The sequence below is a fragment of the Pecten maximus genome, chromosome 14 (assembly GCF_902652985.1).
Source record: "Pecten maximus chromosome 14, xPecMax1.1, whole genome shotgun sequence".
Classification (NCBI taxonomy): domain Eukaryota; kingdom Metazoa; phylum Mollusca; class Bivalvia; order Pectinida; family Pectinidae; genus Pecten; species Pecten maximus.
The window spans coordinates 5,405,691-5,431,135 of NC_047028.1; the positions used below are offsets into that span (position 1 = coordinate 5,405,691).

The 25,445-nt window shown below is 38.5% G+C and overlaps 1 protein-coding gene across 1 annotated transcript in view; it reads left to right on the forward strand.

Moving 5' to 3' along the window:
• LOC117342037 (filamin-A-like) overlaps nt 1-25,445 on the forward strand; it is a 35,302-nt gene that overhangs the window by 6,668 nt on the left and 3,189 nt on the right. The window contains 25 exon segments of the mRNA XM_033904001.1: nt 867-1,056; nt 1,396-1,461; nt 5,294-5,507; nt 7,893-8,001; nt 9,159-9,325; nt 9,612-9,901; nt 12,796-13,003; nt 13,195-13,312; nt 14,011-14,142; nt 14,799-14,972; nt 15,356-15,466; nt 16,247-16,366; nt 16,994-17,167; nt 17,798-17,941; nt 18,558-18,683; nt 19,497-19,675; nt 19,677-19,749; nt 20,281-20,428; nt 21,237-21,415; nt 21,529-21,792; nt 22,163-22,260; nt 22,508-22,742; nt 23,538-23,543; nt 24,712-24,864; nt 25,246-25,413. Of these exon segments, the coding sequence (XP_033759892.1) occupies nt 867-1,056; nt 1,396-1,461; nt 5,294-5,507; nt 7,893-8,001; nt 9,159-9,325; nt 9,612-9,901; nt 12,796-13,003; nt 13,195-13,312; nt 14,011-14,142; nt 14,799-14,972; nt 15,356-15,466; nt 16,247-16,366; nt 16,994-17,167; nt 17,798-17,941; nt 18,558-18,683; nt 19,497-19,675; nt 19,677-19,749; nt 20,281-20,428; nt 21,237-21,415; nt 21,529-21,792; nt 22,163-22,260; nt 22,508-22,742; nt 23,538-23,543; nt 24,712-24,864; nt 25,246-25,413 (3,846 nt within the window).

A 25,445-nucleotide genomic window follows, 5' to 3' on the forward strand; every position in this document is an offset into this window, starting at 1 on the left:
AATTCTTGCCCAGACGTATTCGTCACACTGTAGATTCTTGCCCAGAAATATTAATTAAACTACATATTCTTGCTCGGACATATTCGTCACACTGCAGATTCTGGCCAAGACAAATTCGTCAAACTACATTGCCCTGCCGATACAAAGTTCACCCTAAGATTTTGTTTTAGCCTATTTATTTCAGTAGAGATTTTGGCTTTAATTGTTCTCCCATGCAATATTTTGCTTAAATTTCGTTTTTGCTTAAGTTGTAGATATAGATACTTTAATCGAATGTAACACCCAAATTTTGTGTAATGTTTAAAGATGGCTTCAAGATATTTGAGGATTGTCACATGCATCTACGTGTACTTATTGCGTGACGTGTTTGATTCATAGATAGAAAGGAGATACTCGAGGGTCAATAGACTCATGTCATGAAGTGTTTTGTTTATAGATAATAAGAACACACTCGAAGGTAACCACAAACTTATTGTGTGACGTGTTTGATTTATAGATAGTAAGGGGATACTCGAGGGTTACCACAAACTTATTGTATGACGTGTTTGATTTATAGATAGTAAGGAGATACTCGAGGGTTATTACAAACTTATTGTGTGACGTGTTGTATTTATAGATAGTAAGGAGATACTCGAGGGTTACCACAAACTTATTGTATGAAGTGTTTTATTTATAGATACATATATATATGTATGTAGTAAGGCGATACTCGAGGGTCAATAGACTCATTTCATGACGTGTTTTATTTATAGATAGTAAGGAGATACTCGAAGGTAACCACAAACTTATTCGACGTGTTTTATTTATAGATAGTAAGGAGATTCTCGAAGGTAACCACAAACTTATTCGACGTGTTTTATTTATAGATAGTAAGGAGATTCTCGAAGGTAACCACAAACTTATTCTAGCCCTGATATGGCAGCTAATTATTCGGTACCAAATCGGATTATCGAACATTCAACACCGGAACTGGATGCTGGCATGGCTTCAAGCAGTTCTACCAGAATGCAATATTACAAATTTTACTTCCGACTGGACCGACGGGACTGCCCTCTTGTGAGTTGCATTCATTCAAAATAAAGCCTTACTAGTGAGGTTTACTAGTGTCCCGTGTGAATACTTTGTACAAACTTAGCGAATTGATTTGTTTTTCCTGAAGGAGAAACTGTATTCTCATTGAAAACCATTCTATTTTAATCTACAAAATCTACAATTGCTTAATTGTTTGTTAATTGATGAAATGTCAAATCGACTGTCAGCGCTATACGGAGTCCTGATTAGTTTTAATGTGTTATATGTGTACCTTCATTCTTGACCAATTTATTAACTTGTGTATTTGAATAATTATACATATATATATGTGTGTAAATGAACAATAACTTTGTGTTTTTATAGTGCCCTGTTGGACTTTTGTGTGTCTGGATTATGCTCTACCTGGAGGTCATGTGACAAGTCAGACAGGTAAGGTCGATATAGAGGGAGTGAGGGGGGGATATTGCGGGGAGGGGATGGAGAACGTGAGGCTAGGGGAAAGAGGAGTTTTACATCATATCTAATATATACTTCCGTATACTTATGTCTCTCCTCGGCTCCAGTAGGCCTGTACTAAACAAATCACCGATAGTTGACCAAAGTATCCCCCGGAAAGTTTTACCGACAGCAGTGTAATGGGAAGGTTGTTGTATACCACTACACCCAAATCACCGATGTCCAATGTTGTGGGGTTGACCGCCGACAATGGTGGTTGTTGATAGATAATTAAACAGGGCGGAGTGGGACGTTCCTTGACTTCTAACCGTAGTCTGAAATTGACACCGCTGCCCATCAAGAATCCGACCTCGCGGAATTCCTTTGAGAACATGAACTTGGATGTCACTGAGATGACTCCGTAGCGACAGTCGGGATTCTCCCTGTCCAGCCAACCACGTAATGGTAGTGCTTGGTACGGTATTTGTGTGGGTAAGTGGGCTGGAAACCCAGCCCCGGGAATGTTTACTGTAGGATTGTCATCCAACCCTAACTGTGTGACAGAAATACAAGTTCGTCTCACACAATGGTTGATAATGTGATTATAAAACACAATACTAAAACAACTAACATAACACATCGTTATACAAATCTATAGCAGTCGGACCTCCATCAGAAACTACTGGTAGTCAGAATACTACAGTGTTAGATGTGAAGTCACGTGGTCCGATAGAACGGCTGTATCCTGTTGTCGTGATGCCCCTTTTCAATTGCTGTACAAATTGAAACCAGATAATTTAAACTATTAAGTTGACGTTTTCCCTCTGGGTCTTATCTCACTAACGCTCTAATATAGTGTATGAACACAATGAGATGACCTGTCTCCTACCTTTACTATTTACGTTTGATATCGGTGACATCTATCATGTTTACGGTGACACAGGGGCGGGGGCGTGGTAACCAATAATTAACCACGAAATCTCAGCAGGCACATAGAAACATATCGCTAGCTGTATTCCTTCCCTATGGCCGAAGTTTTCAGTCGAGCCCCTATACCCCGCCTCCTATCCCCTCGTGCTGGATAAGCCACGCTGTTAAACATCTCCCAGGGTTCTTTGCGTGAACCGGGACCGTGCTTATACGGACATCTTCTGATGTATCCGATGAACTATTCTGCTTCTTCATCGATATATTTATTAAAATTCTGTGTTGTGTTTGTATTTATATATAAAAACCAAATCGTAATAAATGACATCGTACACTGCAATTAATAGTTATTTGGTCAGGGTAGGAATACAGATATATAGCGATGTCTTCGGATCCCAGCTAAACAAACATGGCGTCAATATTTTTTCAAATCATTTTTAAAGCCGATGTCTCGATGATCTTTTTCTAATTGTACTTTTCTGTGTCAAGTCATGTTATATCTCGGTATAGATAACCGCAGAATAATCTGTTATCTCACTTTTGTGAAGCTTCCTCCAATTCACATGTCTTGTCATCCTCGGAAACGCCGCATCACCTCTGAATTATTAGAGGCGATGACCTCCGTTTTCCAGAACAGAATTCAAGATAAAAAGAAAATGACATTCGCATTAGTTCTCCGATAAATCAGTGATTTAACATTAAAATAATAATGTTAAATATGTGTACAGAAATAGTTAAATATGTGTACAGAAATAGTTAAATATGTGTACAGAAATAGTTAAATATGTGTACAGAAATAAATATTATGTGTATGTTTTATTAACAAAAAACAAAAAACAAAAACAAAAAAACCCCACAAATATCGTAATATTTCTCGGGAATTTCGGCTTTTCTGGTGTTTTGAAATTGTCAGTGATTGGATAAGCGGGAATCGAACTTTGGCAACTTAACAAACAAGGTTATCGAAACTAACTATGTATGTACACTTTTGTATATTGCTTGTATTCTATAACCGAAAACTATACTAGTATGCATTTGTGTATTGGCTATTGCAAGGCAGCCAGATACAGTACGCCCGAGGTTTGACTACGTATCATATTAACTAAATCCTACACAATACTGTTAAACTCAGCACTACGCTATTGAACACTATACACTAGAAGACCTCCTGTGTTGTATAACGGCCAGCGGGATATGCTAAACAGCTACTGTAACAATGACCATTATTCTATCCGCATATTTTATTTCAGTTTAGATATACCGAGGCGACCGGAGAACATTATTCATCTATACGAGTTCAATACAGGGCAATTACATGCAATTATATAAGCTACTTAATATTGTGACCTATTCAACAGTTGAACCTCACATAATTCCTCGAAACGGTGTGGTGACTTTCTTGCGTCCATAGCAGTAAAAACACGATACTTAATGGGTATGGCAATCAAGCAAGGAAGGGATATTGGAGAGATGGGGAAACGGAGAGATGGGGAAACAGAGAGATTGCGAAACGGAGGGACGGGGAAACGGAGAGATTGGAAAACGGAGAGATGGGTAAACGGAGAGATGGGGAAACGGAGAGATGGGGAAAGGAGAGATGGAGAAACGGAGAGATGGGGAAACGGAGAGATAGGGAAAGGAGAGATGGGGAAACGGAGAGATAGGGAAATAGAGAGATAGGGAAACTTAGAGAAGGGAAACGGAGAGATGAGGAAACGGAGAGAAAGGGAAACGGAGAGATGGGGAAAGGAGAGATGGGGAAACGGAGAGATGAGGAAACGGAGAGATAGGGAAAGGAGAGATGGGGAAACGGAGGGATGGGGAAACGGAGAGATGAGGAAACGGAGAGATGGGGAAACGGAGAGATGAGGAAACGGAGAGATGGGGAAACGGTGGGATAGGGAAACGGAGGGATGGGGAAACGGAGGGATGGGGAAACGGAGAGGTGGGGAAACGGAGGGATGGGGAAACGGAGAGAAAGGGAAACGGAGAGATGGGGAAACGGAGAGATGGGGCAACGGAGAGATGGGGAGACGGAAAGATAGCGAATCGGAGAGATGGGGAAACGGAGAGATGAGGAAACGGAGAGATAGGGAAACGGAGGGATGGGGAAACGGAGAGGTGGGGAAACGGAGGGATGGGGAAACGGAGAGAAAGGGAGACGGAGAGATAAGGAACCTTAGAGAAGGGAAACGGAGAGAAAGGGAAACGGAGAGATAGGGAAACGGAGAGATGGGGAAACGGAGGGATGGGGAAACGGAGAGGTGGGGAAACGGAGGGATGGGGAAACGGAGAGAAAGGGAGACGGAGAGATAAGGAACCTTAGAGAAGGGAAACGGAGAGAAAGGGAAACGGAGAGATAGGGAAACGGAGAGATGGGGAAACGGTGGGATAGGGAAACGGAGAGAAAGGGAAACGGAGAGATTGGGAAACGGAGGGATGGGGCAACGGAGAGATGGGGAAACGGAAAGGTAGCGAAACGGAGAGATGAGGAAACGGAGGGATTGGAAAACGGAGAGGTGGGGAAACGGAGATGGGAAACGGAGAGATGGGGAAACGGAGGGATGGGGAAAGGAGAGATGGAGAAACGAAGAGCTGTGTAAATGGAGAGGGATGGGGAAACGGAGAAGTAAAACGGTGATGCTTGGAAGTGGAGAGATGCTAGCAAATAGAAGTCGAGGGACTGTAGGGATTGAGCGATTTTTACAGAGAATGTCAAGACTAGGGACTGGAGAGGAATACTTAAGACAAGGCAATATAATCCAAGTGAGACAAAGTAACTGTTTTTGTCCGTACGACATTCCGTATCAAACAATGCAGGTATCTACCACTTCTATATTTTTGTTCTGAATTGTAGAACGTGTTGAAACTTATGGTTGCTGTAATTATATGATTCCAGGGAAAACAACTGCAGAAAGGCAATGAAGTTAGCCAGACAGCAGTTTGGAATACCTCTAATTCTTCGTCCGGAGTATATGGCGAGTCCCGAGCTGGATGAGATGTCGGCCATAACATACCTGTCGTACTTTATGAAGGTCGGGGCCCCGGGGTACAACGCCTGTCTACAGAGACTTCAGCCTCTTGTACGCAACACAACCGTCTTTAACTTTACCGTAAGTGAAGTTCATGCAGTGAACATAAATACTGTATAACATGATAATAGTGTGTTATAATATAATGATGTCACGGTCAACATAATTGTACAATAATATAATGATGTCACTGTCAACATAATTATACAATAATGTAACGATGTCACTGTCAACATGATTATACAATAATATAATGACGTCACTGTCTAGATCTACAGTATACGTGTATTACATAGGATATCCTACTAGGTATATGACGGTATGACCAATGCTTATTCCACGAGTTTGATTTAATGATATATATTTGTAATATAGGACGAGTTTTAATACTCGAATTGTCCCTATGCGATTCGTCGAGAGATATGATTTTAAAATAAATATAAATATATGTTTCACCTGTATCACGTGCAAGGTTTGTTAGCGATCGAAATGAGATTCTACGTTACACTAACTGTGTCTACGTCCGCTGTAAAAAGTGATTATCAATAATCTATCCGAGTTTGACTGTCAGTTGTTGACATATTCACCTATAAAGCTGTAATGCACCCCGGGTCATTAAGTATGCTATAACATTATATCTACTACAGTTGTTTACACCTGTTTAGGTAAACATTGTCATCCAGTTTAGTCGTTAATAAAGCAAGGCGTATTTGCCCTAACTATCAATGAAATAAAAATCCTATTTAGCCAATAGATCCAATTATAATACGCACTGTCAATAGCGACATGTATAAGACGGCACCTACGCATGTATATATCTCACATTCGGGTATCAGGTGTATGTTTCACACTCGGGTATCAGGTGTGTGTTTCACATTCGGGTATCAGGTGTGTGTTTCACATTCGGGTATCACGTGTGTGTTTCACATTCGGGTATCAGGTGTGTGTTTCACATTCGGGTATCAGGTGTGTGTTTCACATTCGGGTATCAGGTGTGTGTTTCACATTCGGGTATCAGGTGTGTGTTTCACATTCGGGTATCAGGTGTGTGTTTCACATTCGGGTATCAGGTGTGTGTTTCACATTTAACACTCAGTTTAAAAAGGACTAATATATTAGGCTCAGAAACATGTATGGGTTGATAGGTATCTTGTCTTATATATACATGTATGGGGTGATAGGTATCTTATTTTATAGATACATGTAAGGTGATAGGTGTCCTGTTTTATAGATACATGTATGGGGTGATAGGTATCTTGTCTTATAGATACATGTATGGGGTGATAGGTATATTGCCTTATAGATACATGTATGGGTTGATAGGTATCTTGTCTTATAGATACATGTATGGGGTGGTAGGTATCTTGTCTTATAGATACATGTATGGGGTGATAGGTATATTGTCCTATAGATACATGTATGGGGTGGTAGGTATCTTGTCTTATAGATACATGTATGGGGTGATAGGTATATTGTCCTATAGATACATGTATTTGTTGATAGGTATCTTGTCTTATAGATACATGTATGGGGTGGTAGGTATCTTGTTTTATAGATACATGTATGGGTTGACAGGTATCTTGTCTTATAGATACATGTATTGGTTGATTGGTATCTTGTCTTATAGATACATGTATGGGTTGATAGGTATCTTGTTTTATAGATACATGTATGGGTTGACAGGTATCTTGTCTTATAGATACATGTATTTGTTGATAGGTATCTTGTTTTATAGATATATGTATGGGGTGGTAGGTATCTTGTCTTATAGATACATGTATGGGTTGATAGGTATCTTGTTTTATAGATACATGTATGGGTTGATAGGTATCTTGTCTTATAGATACATGTATGGGTTGATAGGTATATTGTCTTATAGATACATGTATTGGGTGATAGGTATCTTGTCTTATAGATACATGTATGGGGTGATAGGTATCTTACCTTATAGATACATGTATTGGGTGATAGGTACATACATTTGTATATACATTGTAGGTACATATCTTGTCTTATAGATACACGAGGATGGGTATTTGCAGTATACATGTACAAGTTAGTTTGCCGACCGGCAGGTAACGAACGTCTGTTATATTTGGGTCACTTTACAGTGGACCAAATCCCTATAAATGTTTACAATGATTCCGTGTGTTGTTACTGCACCTTCATCTCATTACTCACGGTGACACGCCCCAGATATTATCAAACAGTTATATAATACCTTTGTACCTTAAGGTAACAGCTCCGAGATGTGTGTAGATATTTTATATTTACCTTGACGTATACCCCATATTCAGCAACTGTTACATGTAACATTAGTAATATATTTAGTAGGTATAAACATACTTTCTTTAGTAGATGGGTGTTTTCGGTTGGCAGGTAACCCTGTAATTACGGCGGTTACCTGTACCAGTTTAAAAAGCAGTACATAGGTTCCAATATTGATGGAAATGGTATGTTTTACAGACGGACTGGAATGATGGCCGTGTTTTATGTGAACTTGTCACCAATCTAGGAGCAGTCATTCCCAGCTGGCCCGAGGGTAACGCATCTAACATAGACCTGCTTCAACAAGGTAAAATGGTGTTACATAGATATAGTTACGCTATAGTTACTGTAATATGTTAAAATCTAACATAGACCTGCTTCAACAAGGTAAAATCGTGTTACATAGATATAGTTACACTATAGTTACTGTAATATGTTAAAATCTAACATAGACCTGCTTCAACAAGGTAAAATCGTGTTACATAGATATAGTTACACTATAGTTACTGTAATATGTTAAAATCTAACATAGACCTGCTTCAACAAGGTAAAATCGTGTTACATAGATATAGTTACACTATAGTTACTGTAATATGTTAAAATCTAACATAGACCTGCTTCAACAAGGTAAAATCGTGTTACATAGATATAGTTACACTATAGTTACTGTAATATGTTAAAATCTAACATAGACCTGCTTCAACAAGGTAAAATCGTGTTACATAGATATAGTTACACTATAGTTACTGTATTATGTTAAAATCTAACATAGACCTGCTTCAACAAGGTAAAATCGTGTTACATAGATATAGTTACACTATAGTTACTGTATTATGTTAAAATCTAACATAGACCTGCTTCAACAAGGTAAAATCGTGTTCCTAAGGTACGCACTATAGTTACTGTATTATGTTAAAATCTAACTGCATAAAGCATGGACTTGTTACTGTAGTTACGAATTAGTTACTTATGAGGTTAAAATATGGCGACAAAAAACATGGACTTGTTACTGTAGTTACGAACTAGTTACTTATGAGGTTAAAATCTGACGACATAAAACATGGACGTGTTGGTGTAGTTACGAACTATTTACTTATGAGGTTAAAATCTGGCGGCATTAAACATGGACTTGTTACTGTAGTTACGAACTAGTTACTTATGAGGTTAAAAAGTGGCGGCATTAAACATGGGCTTGTTACTGTAGTTACGAACTATTTACTTATGAGGTTAAAATCTGGCGGCATAAAACATGGACTTGTTACTGTAGTTACGAACTAGTTACTTATGAGGTTAAAATCTGGCGATATTAAACATGGACTGTAGTTACGCAGTAGCTACTGTAAAAGGTAAAAGTTTGTCGAGACAAAACCTGGGCTTTGTTTATGTAGTTACACACTTAATACTATGACCAAATACACCAACGTTTGTGAACCGTTAGTAACGTTATACATTATTGACTCTAAGGTATAAACGGTGGAAAGCGTCTAAATGTCGATCCGGTGGTTCCGGCCGCCGATATGGCGGAGGAAGAGACGGAACACCTCGGCATCATGGCTTATGCTGCAAGATTTCTCCATCTGAACCCTGTTGCCGAGAAACTTTTCAGTGACGCCGTTCAACAGCGACAGCAGGTCTGTACCACAAATTCAAACTTTGTTGATCCGTCTGACGTTTGAACGACCATAATCTGAATAAGATTTTGTGATAAGTTTGACTACATATACAAAGCGAACAATATGAGTTTTCTTTCTATACATTCTGGCTAATTCGATAATCAATATCCTTGTAAATATGGAAATTCATGTTAATTATTTTACTCTTTAAGTGATTTCCATGCTACTGATTCTTGTCTCTAATCAAATTCGTTTATGATCATGGATGTAATGAGGTTTGACCCTTTTTTATTGTTGCCTAAAGGTGGTTGTTCTGGAGAAGCGTCCCTCTTTACGACAAATGTATCCCATACCCCTTCCTCCCGTACCGTCTGGCGACCGGAACTCCATTCGTGTAGTTAACAAGGAGACTACCACCAAAGTGGTGTACTCCCGAGATTTGGAGCCGACCATCCGGACATACACCGTCAATCCGGAATCCGAACGTAAAGTGTATACCATTGACCCACAACCTGTCAAGGCCCTGTACGCCAATCCTAAACAGACAGTCACTGTCCGTCACCATCGACAACGAGACGCAGACCCGTCCTACTAGTAAGTAACACTAAAGAGACTTCCTGATATTAGTATATTCATTACGGAACCGAGATCTGGTCTATAATGACGTATCACCCAATATTGTAAATTATTGGGTATTGATCTGACTATGACAGTTCCTAATCATAATTCACAGACAAATCCAACACTCTCTTCAATAACAAGTTATTGACAGTACCAATACCTCTCACAGTTACAAGTTATTGACAGTACCAATACCTCTCACAGTAACAGGTTATTGACAGTACCAATACCTCTCACTGTAACAAGTTATTGACAGTACCAATACCTCCCACAATAACAAGTTATTGACAGTACCAATACCTCTCACTATAACAAGTTATTGACAGTACCAATACCTCTCACAATAACAAGTTATTGACAGTACCAATACCTCCCACAATAACAAGTTATTGACAGTACCAATACCTCTCACAATAACAAGTTATTGACAGTACCAATACCTCTCACAATAACAAGTTATTGACAGTACCAATACCTCTCACAATAACATGTTATTGACAGTACCAATACTTCTCACAATAACAAGTTATTGACAGTACCAATACCTCCCACAATAACAAGTTATTGACAGTACCAATACCTCTCACAATAACAAGTTATTGACAGTACCAATACCTCTCACAATAACAAGTTATTGACAGTACCAATACCTCTCACAATAACAAGTTATTGACAGTACCAATACCTCTCACAATAATACGTTATTGACAGTACCAATACCCCCACAATAACAAGTTATTGACAGTACCAATACCTTTCACAATAACAAGTTATTGACAGTACCAATACCTCTCAAATTAACAGGTTATTGACAGTACCAATACCTCTCACAATAACACGTTATTGACAGTACCAATACCCCCCACAATAACGGGTTATTGACAGTACCAATACCTCTCACAATAACAAGTTATTGACAGTACCAATACCTCTCACGATAACAGGTTATTGACAGTACCAATACCTCTCACAATAACAGGTTATTGACAGCACCAATACCTCCCACAATAACAAGTTATTGACAGTACCAATACCTCTCACAATAACAGGTTATTGACAGTACCAATACCTCTCATAATAACAAGTTATTGACAGTACCAATACCTCTCACAATAACAGGTTATTGACAGTACCAATACCTCTCACAATAACAAGTTATTGACAGTACCAATACCTCCTACAGTAACAAGTTATTGACAGTACCAATACCTCCCACAGTAACAAGTTATTGACAGTACCAATGCCTGCCACAATAACGGGTTATTGACAGTACCAATACCCCCCACAATAACAAGTTATTGACAGTACCAATACCTCTCACAATAACAAGTTATTGACAGTACCAATACCTCTCATAATAACAAGTTATTGACAGTACCAATACCCCCCACAATAACAAGTTATTGACAGTACCAATACCTGTCACAATAACAGGTTATTGACAGTACCAATACCTCCCACAATAACAAGTTATTGACAGTACCAATACCTCTCACAATAACAAGTTATTGACAGTACCAATACCTCTCACAATAACAAGTTATTGACGGTACCAATACCTCTCACAGTAACAAGTTATTGACAGTACCGATACCTCTCACAATAACATGTTATTGACAGTACCAATACCTCTCACAATAACAGGTTATTGACAGTACCAATACCTCTCACAATAACAGGTTATTGACAGTACCAATACCTCCCACAATAACAAGTTATTGACAGTACCAATACCTCCCACAATAACAAGTTATTGACAGTACCAATACCTGCCACAATAACAAGGTTATTGACAGTACCAATACCCCCCACAATAAACAAGTTATTGACAGTACCAATACCTCTCACAATAACAAGTTATTGACAGTACCAATACCTCTCACAATAAACAAGTTATTGACAGTACCAATACCCCCCACAATAACAAGTTATTGACAGTACCAATACCTCTCACAATAACAAGTTATTGACAGTACCAATACCTCTCACAATAACAAGTTATTGACAGTACCAATACCTCTCACAATAACAAGTTATTGACAGTACCAATACCTCTCACAATAACAAGTTATTGACAGTACCAATACCTCTCACAATAACAAGTTATTGACAGTACCAATACCTCTCACAATAACAGGTTATTGACAGTACCAATACCTCTCACAATAACAGGTTATTGACAGTACCAATACCTCTCACAATAACAGGTTATTGACAGTACCAATACCTCTCACAATAACGGGTTATTGACAGTACCAATACCTCTCACAATAACGGGTTATTGACAGTACCAATACCTCTCACAATAACGGGTTATTGACAGTACCAATACCTCTCACAATAACAAGTTATTGACAGTACCAATACCTCTCACAATAACGGGTTATTGACAGTACCAATACCTCTCACAATAACGGGTTATTGACAGTACCAATACCTCTCACAGTAACAAGTTATTGACAGTACCAATACCTCTCACAGTAACAGGTTATTGACAGTACTAATACCCCCCACAATAACAAGTTATTGACAGTATCAATACCTCTCACAATAACAAGTTATTGACAGTACCAATACCTCTCACAATAACAAGTTATTGACAGTACCAATACCTCTCACAATAACAGATTCCGAACAAGACCAACGAAATTCCCAATAACAACCCTGACCCTCCTCCATACCACGTTTTGTTTTTACATAATGCTGACCCCGCTACATAAATCAGCAGTTTTCATTTAATAAACATGGCTATGACCTTTCCCAACATCAAGGTCGCACGCGTCCTTTATGTGTGTTGTTTGTTTAATTGTTCCACTAAAACTTACAATGACAAATACCTTTCATGTCATTGATCTATTGTTCTACAGCGTAATGTCTCCAAAACAACACCAGATGAATACAAGTGATGAGCGCAGGATTTATAGTCTGATGAATGCCACAGCCGGCGACAAACCTGAGAAGACTTTCAACTTTGTCCGGCGACCATCACTTCGTGCCGCCACCAAAAGTGAGATTCTAGCCGACCACGGCGTCAAAATTGAGACGTTTTCGGTCGGTGTCATCATTACAGAGAAGGTTTGTCTTAGAATTGTATACGTTCGGACACAATAAATAGTATTGTAAGTATACTGTATGCTTCTTAAGTATAAACATCAGAAAATACCAGAGAACCCTGCCCTTCATTAAATGATATATGGCTAACTTTGATTGTACTTAAGTCGACACCTAACGATTCCTGATCACCTATATGTCTTGGCGTATTATAGTACCACGATATAATCAGCAAGGACGAGGTGCGCGTGGAGGCGCTGTCCCCCACAGGGCGGGTCATCAGGATGACAGGAGATGGGTGTTACCATGCCGACTTCTCCGCTGATGAGATCGGTAAGTCTGTTCATCTAATACATGCCCCTTCTTTTCACGAGAAGATTTCTCTGGATAATATTTTGCAAAATGTTTATGGCCTAGACCATGCCCACCGCTCTAGGAAAACATATCTTCTCCATAAATTGTGTTTATCATAATGCCAACTATCATGACGCAAAATGGAACAAAATTCAAAGAATTGAACAGAAGATAATCGTAAATAACGCATTAAAATAGTGATTTTTATAGATGGTGAACACCGAATAATGGTGGAAAACTTTGTCATTTGGTTAACATTTCATTTCTAGTGCAAGATAGATTCGTGTACCGTATTGGTAGGGTGAACTGAGATCGCTTTACCCGGATATTAGTGTTGAACTAAAGGTTACTACAATCTGTACTTACTACGGTGGCTGCTTTGTGTCATTTCGTTATTTCGACATTTCGCCCCGAAAAGACGAAACTTAACTAATCTTAAAATTGGTCTTTTCGTTACGAAAAGATAAAAATTTGCAAACCTTTATTTTCGTTTTATGGGCGAACAATCAAAATTTAAGATGTCTTAATTTTTGTCTTTTTTGAGGCGAAAAGTCGAAATAAGGAAATGGAACAATCAGCCACCGTACTATATTATAAACAAAAACATTCCGTAAAAGCGATTCGGATAAAAACCTTCTAATTTGATAATTACATCAGTGTTGTTTTTTTTGTCACAGGTGAATGGTACATCAAGGTGTTTATAAACGACAGACAGGTCAACTCTTGTCCCATGGACGTCAGTGACCCCTCACAGGTCAAGGTCAACGGTATCAAACAGGGCATTGTTGGTAGACCACAGACGTTTAAAGGTAGACATTCCTTAAACTGAAAAAAAAATTACATATGGCGTACTGTTCAAACGTAGAGATATTACATATGGCGTACTGTTCAAACATAGAAATATTACATATGGCGTACTGTTCAAACATAGAAATATTACATATGGCGTACTGTTCAAACGTAGAAATATTACATATGACGTACTGTTCAAACGTAGAAATATTACATATGACGTACTGTTCAAACGTAGAAATATTACATATGGCGTACTGTTTGGACGTTAAACTAAATAAACCGACCCAAGTCTGTAGGAAGACACACCAGGATCGACTACCTACGTCCTCACCTGAGTTAAATTTACAATAAATGACTCGTCATTAATCCTTTTCTTATTATTAGTGAAGTAGGGGATGCCTACGCTTATAAAATTCCAGCGGTCTCTCTGTAAATCATTCTCTAGTTTGTAATCCTTTTTACTAGATTTGGATTAGAATTAAGTATTTATTTTATCGTCTCTCGTGTCTTTGAGTGAATTATCGAAAACACTGGACAATTCGAGATTTAATGAAGGCTTTTACGATTTATCTTGGTTTTTTTCGAGACAATGTCTTACCTGAAGTCCTAGCCTAATCTTCCCCGAGTTTTTCCTCTGAAGGAAGTATGTTCAACCAAGTCTATCTTACAGTGGACTGCCGGAGAGCTGGGTCCGGAGAAGTGGAGGTTCAGATTAACCACAAGCGCGGAAATGTGCCCTGTTACATCAGCAGGACCGACCCGAACGTGTTCCAGGCCAAGTACACCCCCTTATATCCGGGTATCCACAGGATGAGGGTCAGCTTTAACTCCGCGGATATTCGGGGTACGTAACTTGTATAATTTTGGTAACAAATGATAAAATATAATAGCAAATACCTAATATGATCTTTCGAAGACGCTATGCCAGGCTATCTTAATCAAGACTTTTATTTAAAACGTTTATACATCAATTATATGTACATACGATACACCACGGTGACTTTCATTACATTTCTATGTCCTTTGACAGTGTTGTGAATGGTAATTAGGTCACTGATCACTTTATGCTGTTTGGAATGGCAGAAGCTGTCTGCATTGTCTTAGCAATTTACTCTTTTTAAAACTGTATTGTTTTTATATATTTGGGTCACGCAAAAGTGACTTTCGGACAGTTAATTCTGCGGTAACCTAATGTCACTCAAACAATATTTACATTTAAATCGGCAGAAGCTGACTTCATTATCGGGGAGGGAAGTGACGGTATGCACAGACGGGCTGTATTCGAGACCGATATCACTGATGATGAAGATGGAATGACAAAGACAGTGAGGACCGCATGTAAGTCAAATTGGAGCAATGACGTCGTGGTTGTCCATTGTTCATTAATTTAATTTTAATAAAGAAGGGAAGTGAGCACTACTAACTGAGTCACAACAGATAAAACGTACATTTTCCCACTTCATTTGAGTTAATCTACCGCTTACTGTTGTCTTCCTTGTGTCCTTTCGAAATGCGAAACGGTTGTCCCTTGAGTGTGGCGTTACCCAAGGAACGAAGGCAACGATATCTTTCCTCAGGGCATGACCTAAGTCATTTAAATGAAAATCGCTGTTCCATGTTTGACCATACGTACCCATTCCAGTGGCAGTGCAATTTATTGAAGGAGACTTCGGGTCAGTTTTCGTGCGATATGGCATTTTATGAAAAGATCATCAACGCGGCTCCAGTGTATAAAACAAACTAAAGCTAACAGTATATTGTCAAACCTCGTTTAGAGGCTCCAACGCTGAAAGATAATCTTCCACGCATCCAAGAGAAAAGTGTTTTCTCAAATCTGTTTTTTGTTGTTTTTTGTTTTATTTTTGTTATTGTTTTGTTTTCTATACCATTTCTTTTCCCCAACCAAATGCCACTCAATAGTATTTGTACCTTCGCATATAATTCAGTACAGGATAAATATCTGTTCAGAGACGAAAAAGTGAGAATAGACCAGTCCTGTTGGTTGCACGTGAATAAAATAAGAAGCAATTCAATTTAAAGCAGTTCCAACCATTTCAAGGTAAAAAGTTATTCTATTTTTTATCGTAACGTTATAGTGTTATGTTCCATTTGTCACAGGTGATTGGCAGATCGACTATGTGACGGGAGGGCCGATCGAGGTGAACATGGCGGAGACTTGTGACGTCAAGGTGTACAGTATGAAGGACGGCACAGTGTGTGCGTCTCCACACCTGATAGGTAAGTGTGTAAACTTTTGTCAAGGTCAGTTGGTGACATATCAGCGTGAATCTGAATCTGATGCTCCTTTACTGTTAAGTGTTGAGTTGAAAGTGACAAGTTCTACATATTCATCTTAATCATGGTTTTAGAATGTGGTGTTGATTACTAAATTTAAAACCACGTGTTTAAAATTATTAAGATATGATTTATAATTAATATGATATTAACTTACTTATAGTGCCACTCTTAACGCTATTTTTCCTTGTCATATAAAAAACGCAAAACGCACGTTAATCTAACTTAGCGGCATGTTTCCATCGCGAATATCGCTACAAAAGATTACTCCTATAACATATGCATTTGCAGTATGTGCTTTTCCAGATTGTCTTTAATAATGTGTACTTACTATATCTAACTAAGTTAACTCCTCAATGTGTATTACCCTAATTGTAAACCACACTTACATGGGTTGGTTGCAATGTCGATTTTTTCTTAAATATCAGTCATGTTACATTGACTGATTTATATATATCGATTGTCATTAACCTCATACAAATAATCCTTTTTCGTTACCTGTATAGCTATCGTATTAAATGTGATCTATGTTATACTCTGATTCTCTCTAACACCAAACATCATACCCAGTGGATTGTACGGATTCTCCAAATGGACGGCTCGAAGCAGACGTTCTACATAATGGCTTCAGATTTCCGGCGGAAATCAAAGAGGAGAAGCCGGATGTGTATCGGATAATGTTCCGACCACGTGGTCCGGGGCTGTATAAAGTTTTCGTCGTCTATGACGGTGTCAATGTCAAGGGTAAGTTTTGGGCATGGCCCGATAATCATATAATGAAGTTGATTTACACCTGCAGCAGTCCAATCTAATCTGACAAATACGAGCGTAAGGCAAATGTTAAAACGTATCTGTTGTGGTCACATGACATCCAGGTCCTGTCAGTGAGACGATGGATGCACAAAGTCGTCAACTAGCACTGGTCAAAAAGCACTGGCATGAAGTTGGTTTTCAATGAATACCAAATGTATGTTCTGGTATCATATTCTCACATTTAAATTCATCGAAAGCTCGATATATCCCAGTTTAGAATTTCGTTTTGCATACTACAGAAAGCAAACTAAAAATATATCTTTTACTTATTTAAAGTTCAAGGTGGCACCACAATTTGTATTATACATGTGTATTACAAATTGCATCAAATGCGAGCTTTCGACATAGAATTTGATTGGGGGTTGGCAATCTGTTGAGTTTTGAGTGAAAATAGGATCATGCTTGTTTTGCCTTATTTGAAAAAAAGATGTAGCTCCTATTCTACCACAAAAATCGTACTAATGATTGCAAATTTGTATTGAATATATTTGCTTTTAAGCAGATTCGTATTCTTAAATTCCATTATTTCTGCCAACGCCTTTGTCTGTTATGTCGTGACAGGATCACCATTTATACAGGAGATCGATGAATTGACGTCACCCAAAGCTACAGGCGAAGGACTGGTCAAGGGAGTGACAGATTCTCCAGCCAAGTTCAATGTAGACGCCCGAGGATTCTCGGGCGACTTATCTGTGATCATAACAGGTAAGAGGGAAGTTAAAAATACAATTCAACCTGTTTATATATCCACAATATGTCAATGATCTTAATTATCTTATAATGTTATATCTTTGTATGTAAACATTGAAGCATGTTAATTTATGAACGTACATGTATACAATATCTTAATAATGGCAGGGCTAACTCCGTCACACATGTCTCAATGTGTGTGTATAACACAGTCACAGTTGTCTCAATGTGTGTGTATAACACAGTCACAGTTGTCTACATGTGTGTATACCTAGATATGTCAGTGCTAACACAGTCACAGTTGTCTCAATGTGTGTGTATAACACAGTCACAGTTGTCTACATGTGTGTATACCTAGATATGTCAGTGATAACACAGTCACAGTTGTCTCAATGTGTGTGTATAACACAGTTACAGTTGTCTCAATGTGTGTATACCCAGATATGTCAGTGCTAACACAGTCACAGTTGTCTCAATGTGTGTGTATAACACAGTCACAGTTGTCTACATGTGTGTATACCTAGATATGTCAGTGCTAACACAGTCACAGTTGTCTCAATGTGTGTGTATAACACAGTCACAGTTGTCTCTACCTGAATACCGATGTTTATCTATTACTGCTGTGATACAGGACCTAACCATGCTGTACAGTGTACGACTACACCAGAGGAGGACGGAACACACACTGTAGTGTACTACCCTACTGACGTGGGACTCCACCGGATAAACATACGGCTGGACAACAAGGACATCGACAGTAAGTTGACTTCTCCCATAGTCAAGGGCTCTCCTTTGTAACCAGGAAATTATAAACATGAAATTTGATTGATCTGACGTACTAATTGAGATTATCTCCTTCATTTCTATTCACCCTTTTCCCTATTTATTCGTTTTTAGTACCTTTTAACTAAACAGCTGTTTTTACTATTTGTAACTCCACATGGTCCTATTCTGATTATACCATCAGAGTTATTCATATACAATGCATCAGCATGAACATGATAATAAACATAACACCTGCTCGATATATGAATATTAACAATTTCAAGTGAACTAGGAAATATGATTTACCTACTATTTATCTGACGTTTTTCATATTATCTATTATTAGACATGTAAGGATCCCCTCAGGTTCTGTTTTTGTTGTTATCTACTAAACGATTTAAAATCAGGGGTAGAGTGAGATCAGTAGGGATACATGAAGATAGACTTGGAATAGTGGAGAGCACAATGACGTTAGTCAAAATCAGGATGGGATGGGATGATGCCAGTCTCGGGGTAGGGGAAGAAGCAAATGAGATAGTTGGACGGGAGGGGGAATAGGATCAAATGATGAAGCAATCGAAGGGGAATTGACGAGGGAATCGAGATCAACAATGAATAAAGCACAAAATCAGAATGGGAAAAAAAAACAAACAAGGCTGACAAAAACACCCCTAACCCCCTCCCCCCCACCCCCCCCCCCCCCCCCCCTCTTTTTCGAAAACCTGAAAAAGTAATTCTAAATCAAAAACGAATTACACACAAGGGCAATTTACGAGATATAGATGTGACTTTTATGTTTGAACAGACAGTCCGTTCAAGCCGAGGATTGTGTGTCCGTCACGAGTACGAGTATCGGGAGGATGGCGCCCTCTTGTGGACGACAGAGAACGGATACCTTTAGTCGTCAACAAGGAGAAGCAAATACCCTTTGATGCCAGTGAAGCTGGTCCAGGAGAGTTAACAGCAGATGTACACGGTCCAAGCTTCAAAGGTGCCTAATGCAGTAGATTCAAGAGGATCGGGGAAACATATACTTGTCTTTACTCCCAAGGAGGAAGGTATTACTCATCAAGAATTATCGACAAGGGAGCATGCTGAACGCCAAAGTCTGGCATCTTACACCAGCGTATTTCTGCTTCTAGCTATTCTATACAGACATGTTATGGCTATATACTTACAGTTGATAGTATTTTGCATCCGTCTCATAGGTAATATTGTATCTGAATTTATATTCTCGGTCGGCCGGAAATACATACATTCACGATATATATCGTTTTTTTTCAACATCACCTATAGCTGATTAAAAATAAGATTATCTACAGTTTTAATTGACGCTATGCTATTTTGACTTTGGAAAATGTCGGTTTTTCATTTTAACCAATATCTGTAATGCTTTTTCCATGAAAAATAAAAGACGAAGTAAACTCAATTTCATATACATTGTAAATATGATTGGGCAGTGTTTTGTGTCTTAATATGAAATTGAATTACTTAATTAGCATATGTGTGACTTCCTAGATTAAAGTAATTTCTAAATACATATTCCATTCGATGGATATATTATTTTTTGTTATTTTTGTACACGAAAGGTAAACATTATATAGATGTCCGATGGAGTGGCCACGCCCTGCCTAACACTCCCTACCTAGGGTTCGCCACGCGCCAGCCAGAGGGCGTCACCGAAGAACAACCTTCATTCCAGTCCATCATTTTACTAAAAAATCCAGATGGGTCTAGGTAAACGTCATTTTCTATTGGTTGTCAGTATGTCACCTGTTAGATTTAAGTATTAACATATGATTTCCTGATGAGATGAGTTTTCATCGCGTACTGTTATCCCTAGATCAGTTTAGGTGCAAATTGACAGGCATGTTAGTACGTTATACTGATGTGTGTTTTCGTCCTTTTGGGTGGGTAAGACATGGTTGGGAGTACATGCTTCCCAATAGGGTACACTGAAGTTTGTTTTCGTCCTTTTGGGTGGGTAAGACATGGTTGGGAGTACATGCTTCCTAATAGGGTACACTGAAGTTTGCTTTCGTCATTTTGGGTGGGTACGACATGGTTGGGAGTACATGCTTCCGAAAAGGGTACACTGAAGTTTGCTGTCGTCATTTTGGGTGAGGAAGATAGGGTTGGGAGGACATGCTTCCTAATAAGGTACACTTAAGTTTGCTTTCGTCATTTTGGGTCGGGAAGATAGGGTTGGGAGGACATGCTGCCTTATTAAGTACACTGATATTTTCTCTCGTTATCTTATTTGGGTGGAAAAGACTGGACCTGGTATACAATATCTATATTACGGTACCCTGATATTGCTGTTGTAATTCTGGGTGGAGAAGACATGGTTGTGAGTACAAGCTTCCTAATAAGGTACGCTGATGTTTTATCTCGTTATCTGATTTGGGAGGGAAATACAGGATTTGTATACAATATCTATATTACCTCACCATGATATTGATGTCCTGTTATAATTTTGGGTGGAGAAGACAGTGCTGGGGCTACATGGTTGTTAACAATACACGGATATTGTCTCTTCCAACAGTGACAGTGATACTTCCGACGACAATGATCCTCGTAAGAAGAAGAGGCGTGCCGTCCGTAAAATACCCAGCTACACTAGTTCCGACTCAAATCGCAGACCTCCTAGAATAACAGTTTTACGTCACAGATCTGACGTAGGCTACCCACCAAACCCACGACTTCATGTCCTCAAACACCAACGTGAGTTTCCACATACATGTACTACTTAAATCGTTTATATCCTCAGAATGACAAATAAATTCTACTTCAACATCACTGTCAGTCTCGTAGATTGAGTTAGTATTGTGTTACAGCCAGCCTACGGTCCAGTACCACGGTAACTGATGACGAATCCGGAGTAGGGGGTCCCCGGATATCCGCTGTGTACGTCCCCACTAGTCCTAGCCTGAGTTCCCGCTCCTCTCGCCCTCCTTCCTACAAAGTTGACGAAACTCACCAGAATGGCCCAAAGATTCCGTATGTGGCCCCCAAAGTAGTACTCACTGGCCCCGGTCTGAAGGAAGCCTGGGTGGGAAAACCAACAGTGTTCTATATAGACGGCACTGATGCACCGGAAGGTGAGTGTTACTGCGTTGATTAAGACGATCATGTAACAGGAAGTAGACTATACCAGATTTTAAACGGTGTCACTTCGTGTTAGCGCAGATATTATTGAAAATATTAATAATTTCCTAAAACTTTGATTTCAACATCATACACAACTACAACAACTTTTTTTTTTTATCAAAATATAAAAATTTCCTAGTAGAAATATAAAAAAAACAACATTGTATTTGAATTAAGATACAAACAAAATATCAACATATCCGTATGGAAATGCCTATATATTATTAAAACATCCTGTTATACCAAAAGATGTCAATATTCCTCAAAAGCACTTATTAGAATAAAGAAACAATGATGGAATTTCCTTTTCCGAATTTGCAGGAACCCCGGATGTGCACCTTGGCAGTGTCAACCATGAAATATATGTTGATGCCACTCCGACAGGTCCCAAGTACTACACGTGTTTTTATACACCCAAGGTAATCTACAGGGAATCACAAAGCACAAATATTGAACGTGGCGTTGTACAGAAGAGATAGAATGCATGTGAATTGTACCTGTAATATCATCTACGTGATGTTATACTAATGTGACATGGTAAACCAGGTGTGTGTTTCTATCTATCTCAGTTATCTTCACTGACAAGGCACATATACTCTGTTACTGCCGATTCAGTAATCGCCAAAGAGGCAGACTTTTAAACGAAAGCATGTTTTTTTTAAACAGGAACCTGGTGCCTATCTTCTGAACATTAGTTGGAATAAACACCCTCTGAGATGCTGCCCGTTGAAATTGAACGTTCACAAGTTGCCCGAACACAGACCACCAAGTATCCGAACCAGTGTGACTGACAATGATAACGTAAACAGGAGTCCACCACAGATAGACCCGATAAATATCCGAGAGGGAGTCGTGGGTAGGCCCATCGTCGTCAGTATTGATACCACCAAACTGGAGCCGGGTAGGTATTCACCACATAGGTATTCTGGTATACAGGAAACAAGTGACCAGTGACCATTTACAAGTACACCTACAAATTAGGGACGCGACACCAATTAATATACACTCTGAACATGAACTTGATACACGCGGACACGAGACAAGTTAATTGATATGTGTAGAACAGCTTTGAGACGATAATATTGTTGTGCTTTAGTAGTACATAAGGATTTATATTATTATCATTATTTTTCATTTCAACAATTTTCGTTGGGGAACAATTGGATTGAACATCAGACTTAAGCCTATATCATTACTATTACATTGTGTAATATTTGTATATACCTTTTAATTAAGCAATTTTCGCTGGTTCGTTTCTTGAAATACGTTACAATACGGATTGGTGCAGTACGAAAGTCGAAAATAGAATAGAAATAAAAAACAGGCAAAAGGTTCAGACTATGGAAGCCATAGTATTTACATTGAAAAATGCAATATACATTTATAAAAAAAATATATAACGTTAAAAGAAAGAAAAAATAGTTTTATTATTGGATGGCTTAGACCGCATTGAGTTTGTAGCTGACAATCATAGCATACATACATGTATCATGAAAAAATATGAAATTTAAATCGACGAATAGATAGTTTTATTATATTTTTCTACATTGGCAAAATGGGTTAATTATGTGTCTATATCCTGTAGTCTCATCCATTTAACGGAATCATCTGAATTATTCATCCATTGATGTCCATTCGGAAGAAATGTTATAAACAACAGTCATTAATTATACTTCTCTTTCCATTTCCTCGACAGAGACTCGTAAGTATACCTCGTGGTAATTGAGACACTATATATAGTGGATGACCCTGGCATGCCTCTGTATTTACCGTCCCACAGCATGTATTTTACAATTTCTCGGGTTTTACTGTATGTTCAGTATATAACCTTTGTTGTATTGTTGACTGGCTCCATGGCATGTCGATCTATATACTCCCATTACCATGGACGAATCTTGTGAATCTGGACGAAATGCTTTAATTCAAATTAATAATAAATGATAATTTGAAAAAGTATCTTTTAACAAGAAAATTCATTTTTATTTTCGAATTCAATTGCCAAAATTCACGAGATTCAGCAATGCTGTTGGTGTCGTATCGATGACCGCCAAAGTTTTTGTTTTACCTGTATATACATTGCAAATATATTAGAGGCATTTACTTGTGATATAATTATTATCTTGTCTATAATTGACAGTTAAAGTTACAAAACTGATTTGTTTGATTAGTTTTGTAAATATTTTCTTAATTTGTTACTACTTTTTCTCAAGCAATCAGTTGTTTTTATGAATGAAATTGAAGGAACGGTTTACTTCAAATGTACAAATCGTGCATGTTGAGATCTTTTCAATGTTTTTTTTTTTTTTTTTTTGTCTTTAATTATCCATTGTAAGTGTTGAGTAGAACATTTTTCTTTGGACTTTACATTGTTAGGATAACATTTATTTATGTATATAATATATCTACGGTAATGATACTTTTTGAGTGATGTACGACCCATCATGACTGCTAGGTGTTGCAGCATGGAATTGAATGGTTTTTCAGAGTAAAGCTTTTTGTTATTAATGTAATTAACACGTTGCGTGATTTAAATGAATGATGTCTCTTTTTCAAAGGAAAATTAAATTGTATCAGGCGTCTTCACTTCATATGTGAGGGAAACCTTTGTTTTATACGCTGTGAAGTGATCTGAAATTCAAATTGTCATTTTTTCTTCAAACGAGCTAAGAGTGTTTTTTTTTTTTTTTTGTATTTTTACGCTTAGGGTGAATAACTTGCATAAAGGTAGGCAGGGAGTAAAGTCTGTTTATTGCACACAGGTGAGCTGAGAGTAAATTCTTTGTTTCTTGAACACAGGTGAGCTGAGGGTAAATTGTCTGTTTATTACACACAGGTGATCTGACGGTAAACTGTCTGTTTATCACACACAGGTGAGTTGAGAGTGAACTGTACTGGACCTAATGGTGAGATAGTACCGGTTGTATCGACACCACAGAGTGACGGGACTCTTAATGTACAGCTCCGACCTGTCGGACCGGGCAGGCATATACTCAACGTCCGTCTCAACGACAAACACATATTCGGTCAGTTCGGGTTAATACTGAGTAAATTATTGGTTGTCAATATCAGTCTAGCTGTTTGTGGCTCAACTGTATCTAACTCTTAATTTTGGAAAGGTGCTAGTACCTCGTGCCTTTTGTACAATCCTATGACCGCGGTTCACCTCTGATAACATTAATGGGTGTATCCATTACAGATAGCCCGTATTCTATAGACTTGTCCGGTTACATTTCTCTTGAATATCAAAATAAGAAAATTTGACTCCAGGATATGTCTGATTTTAAGTTTCAACTTAGGGGAGACAAGCTAGTATTATAATTTAGTGAAGCAATCCTAACAAGGAAAATTGGGGGCTGTTGGCCAGTCTAGTCTCCTGACAACATTTCTGAATGTATCTATTACAGCTAGCCCGTATGCTATAGACGTCCGCCTCAACCCTAACATAGGTACAGTAGACGTCTACGGGCCGGGGATCTCCAACGGAATCCTGCCGCAATTCGAGGGCCAGTTCTGGGTTGACGCTACTAATGCTGGGGCAGGCGAGATACATGTCAGCATCATGGGACCAAAGGGTAACTCACATTACAAGGATTAAAACATATTA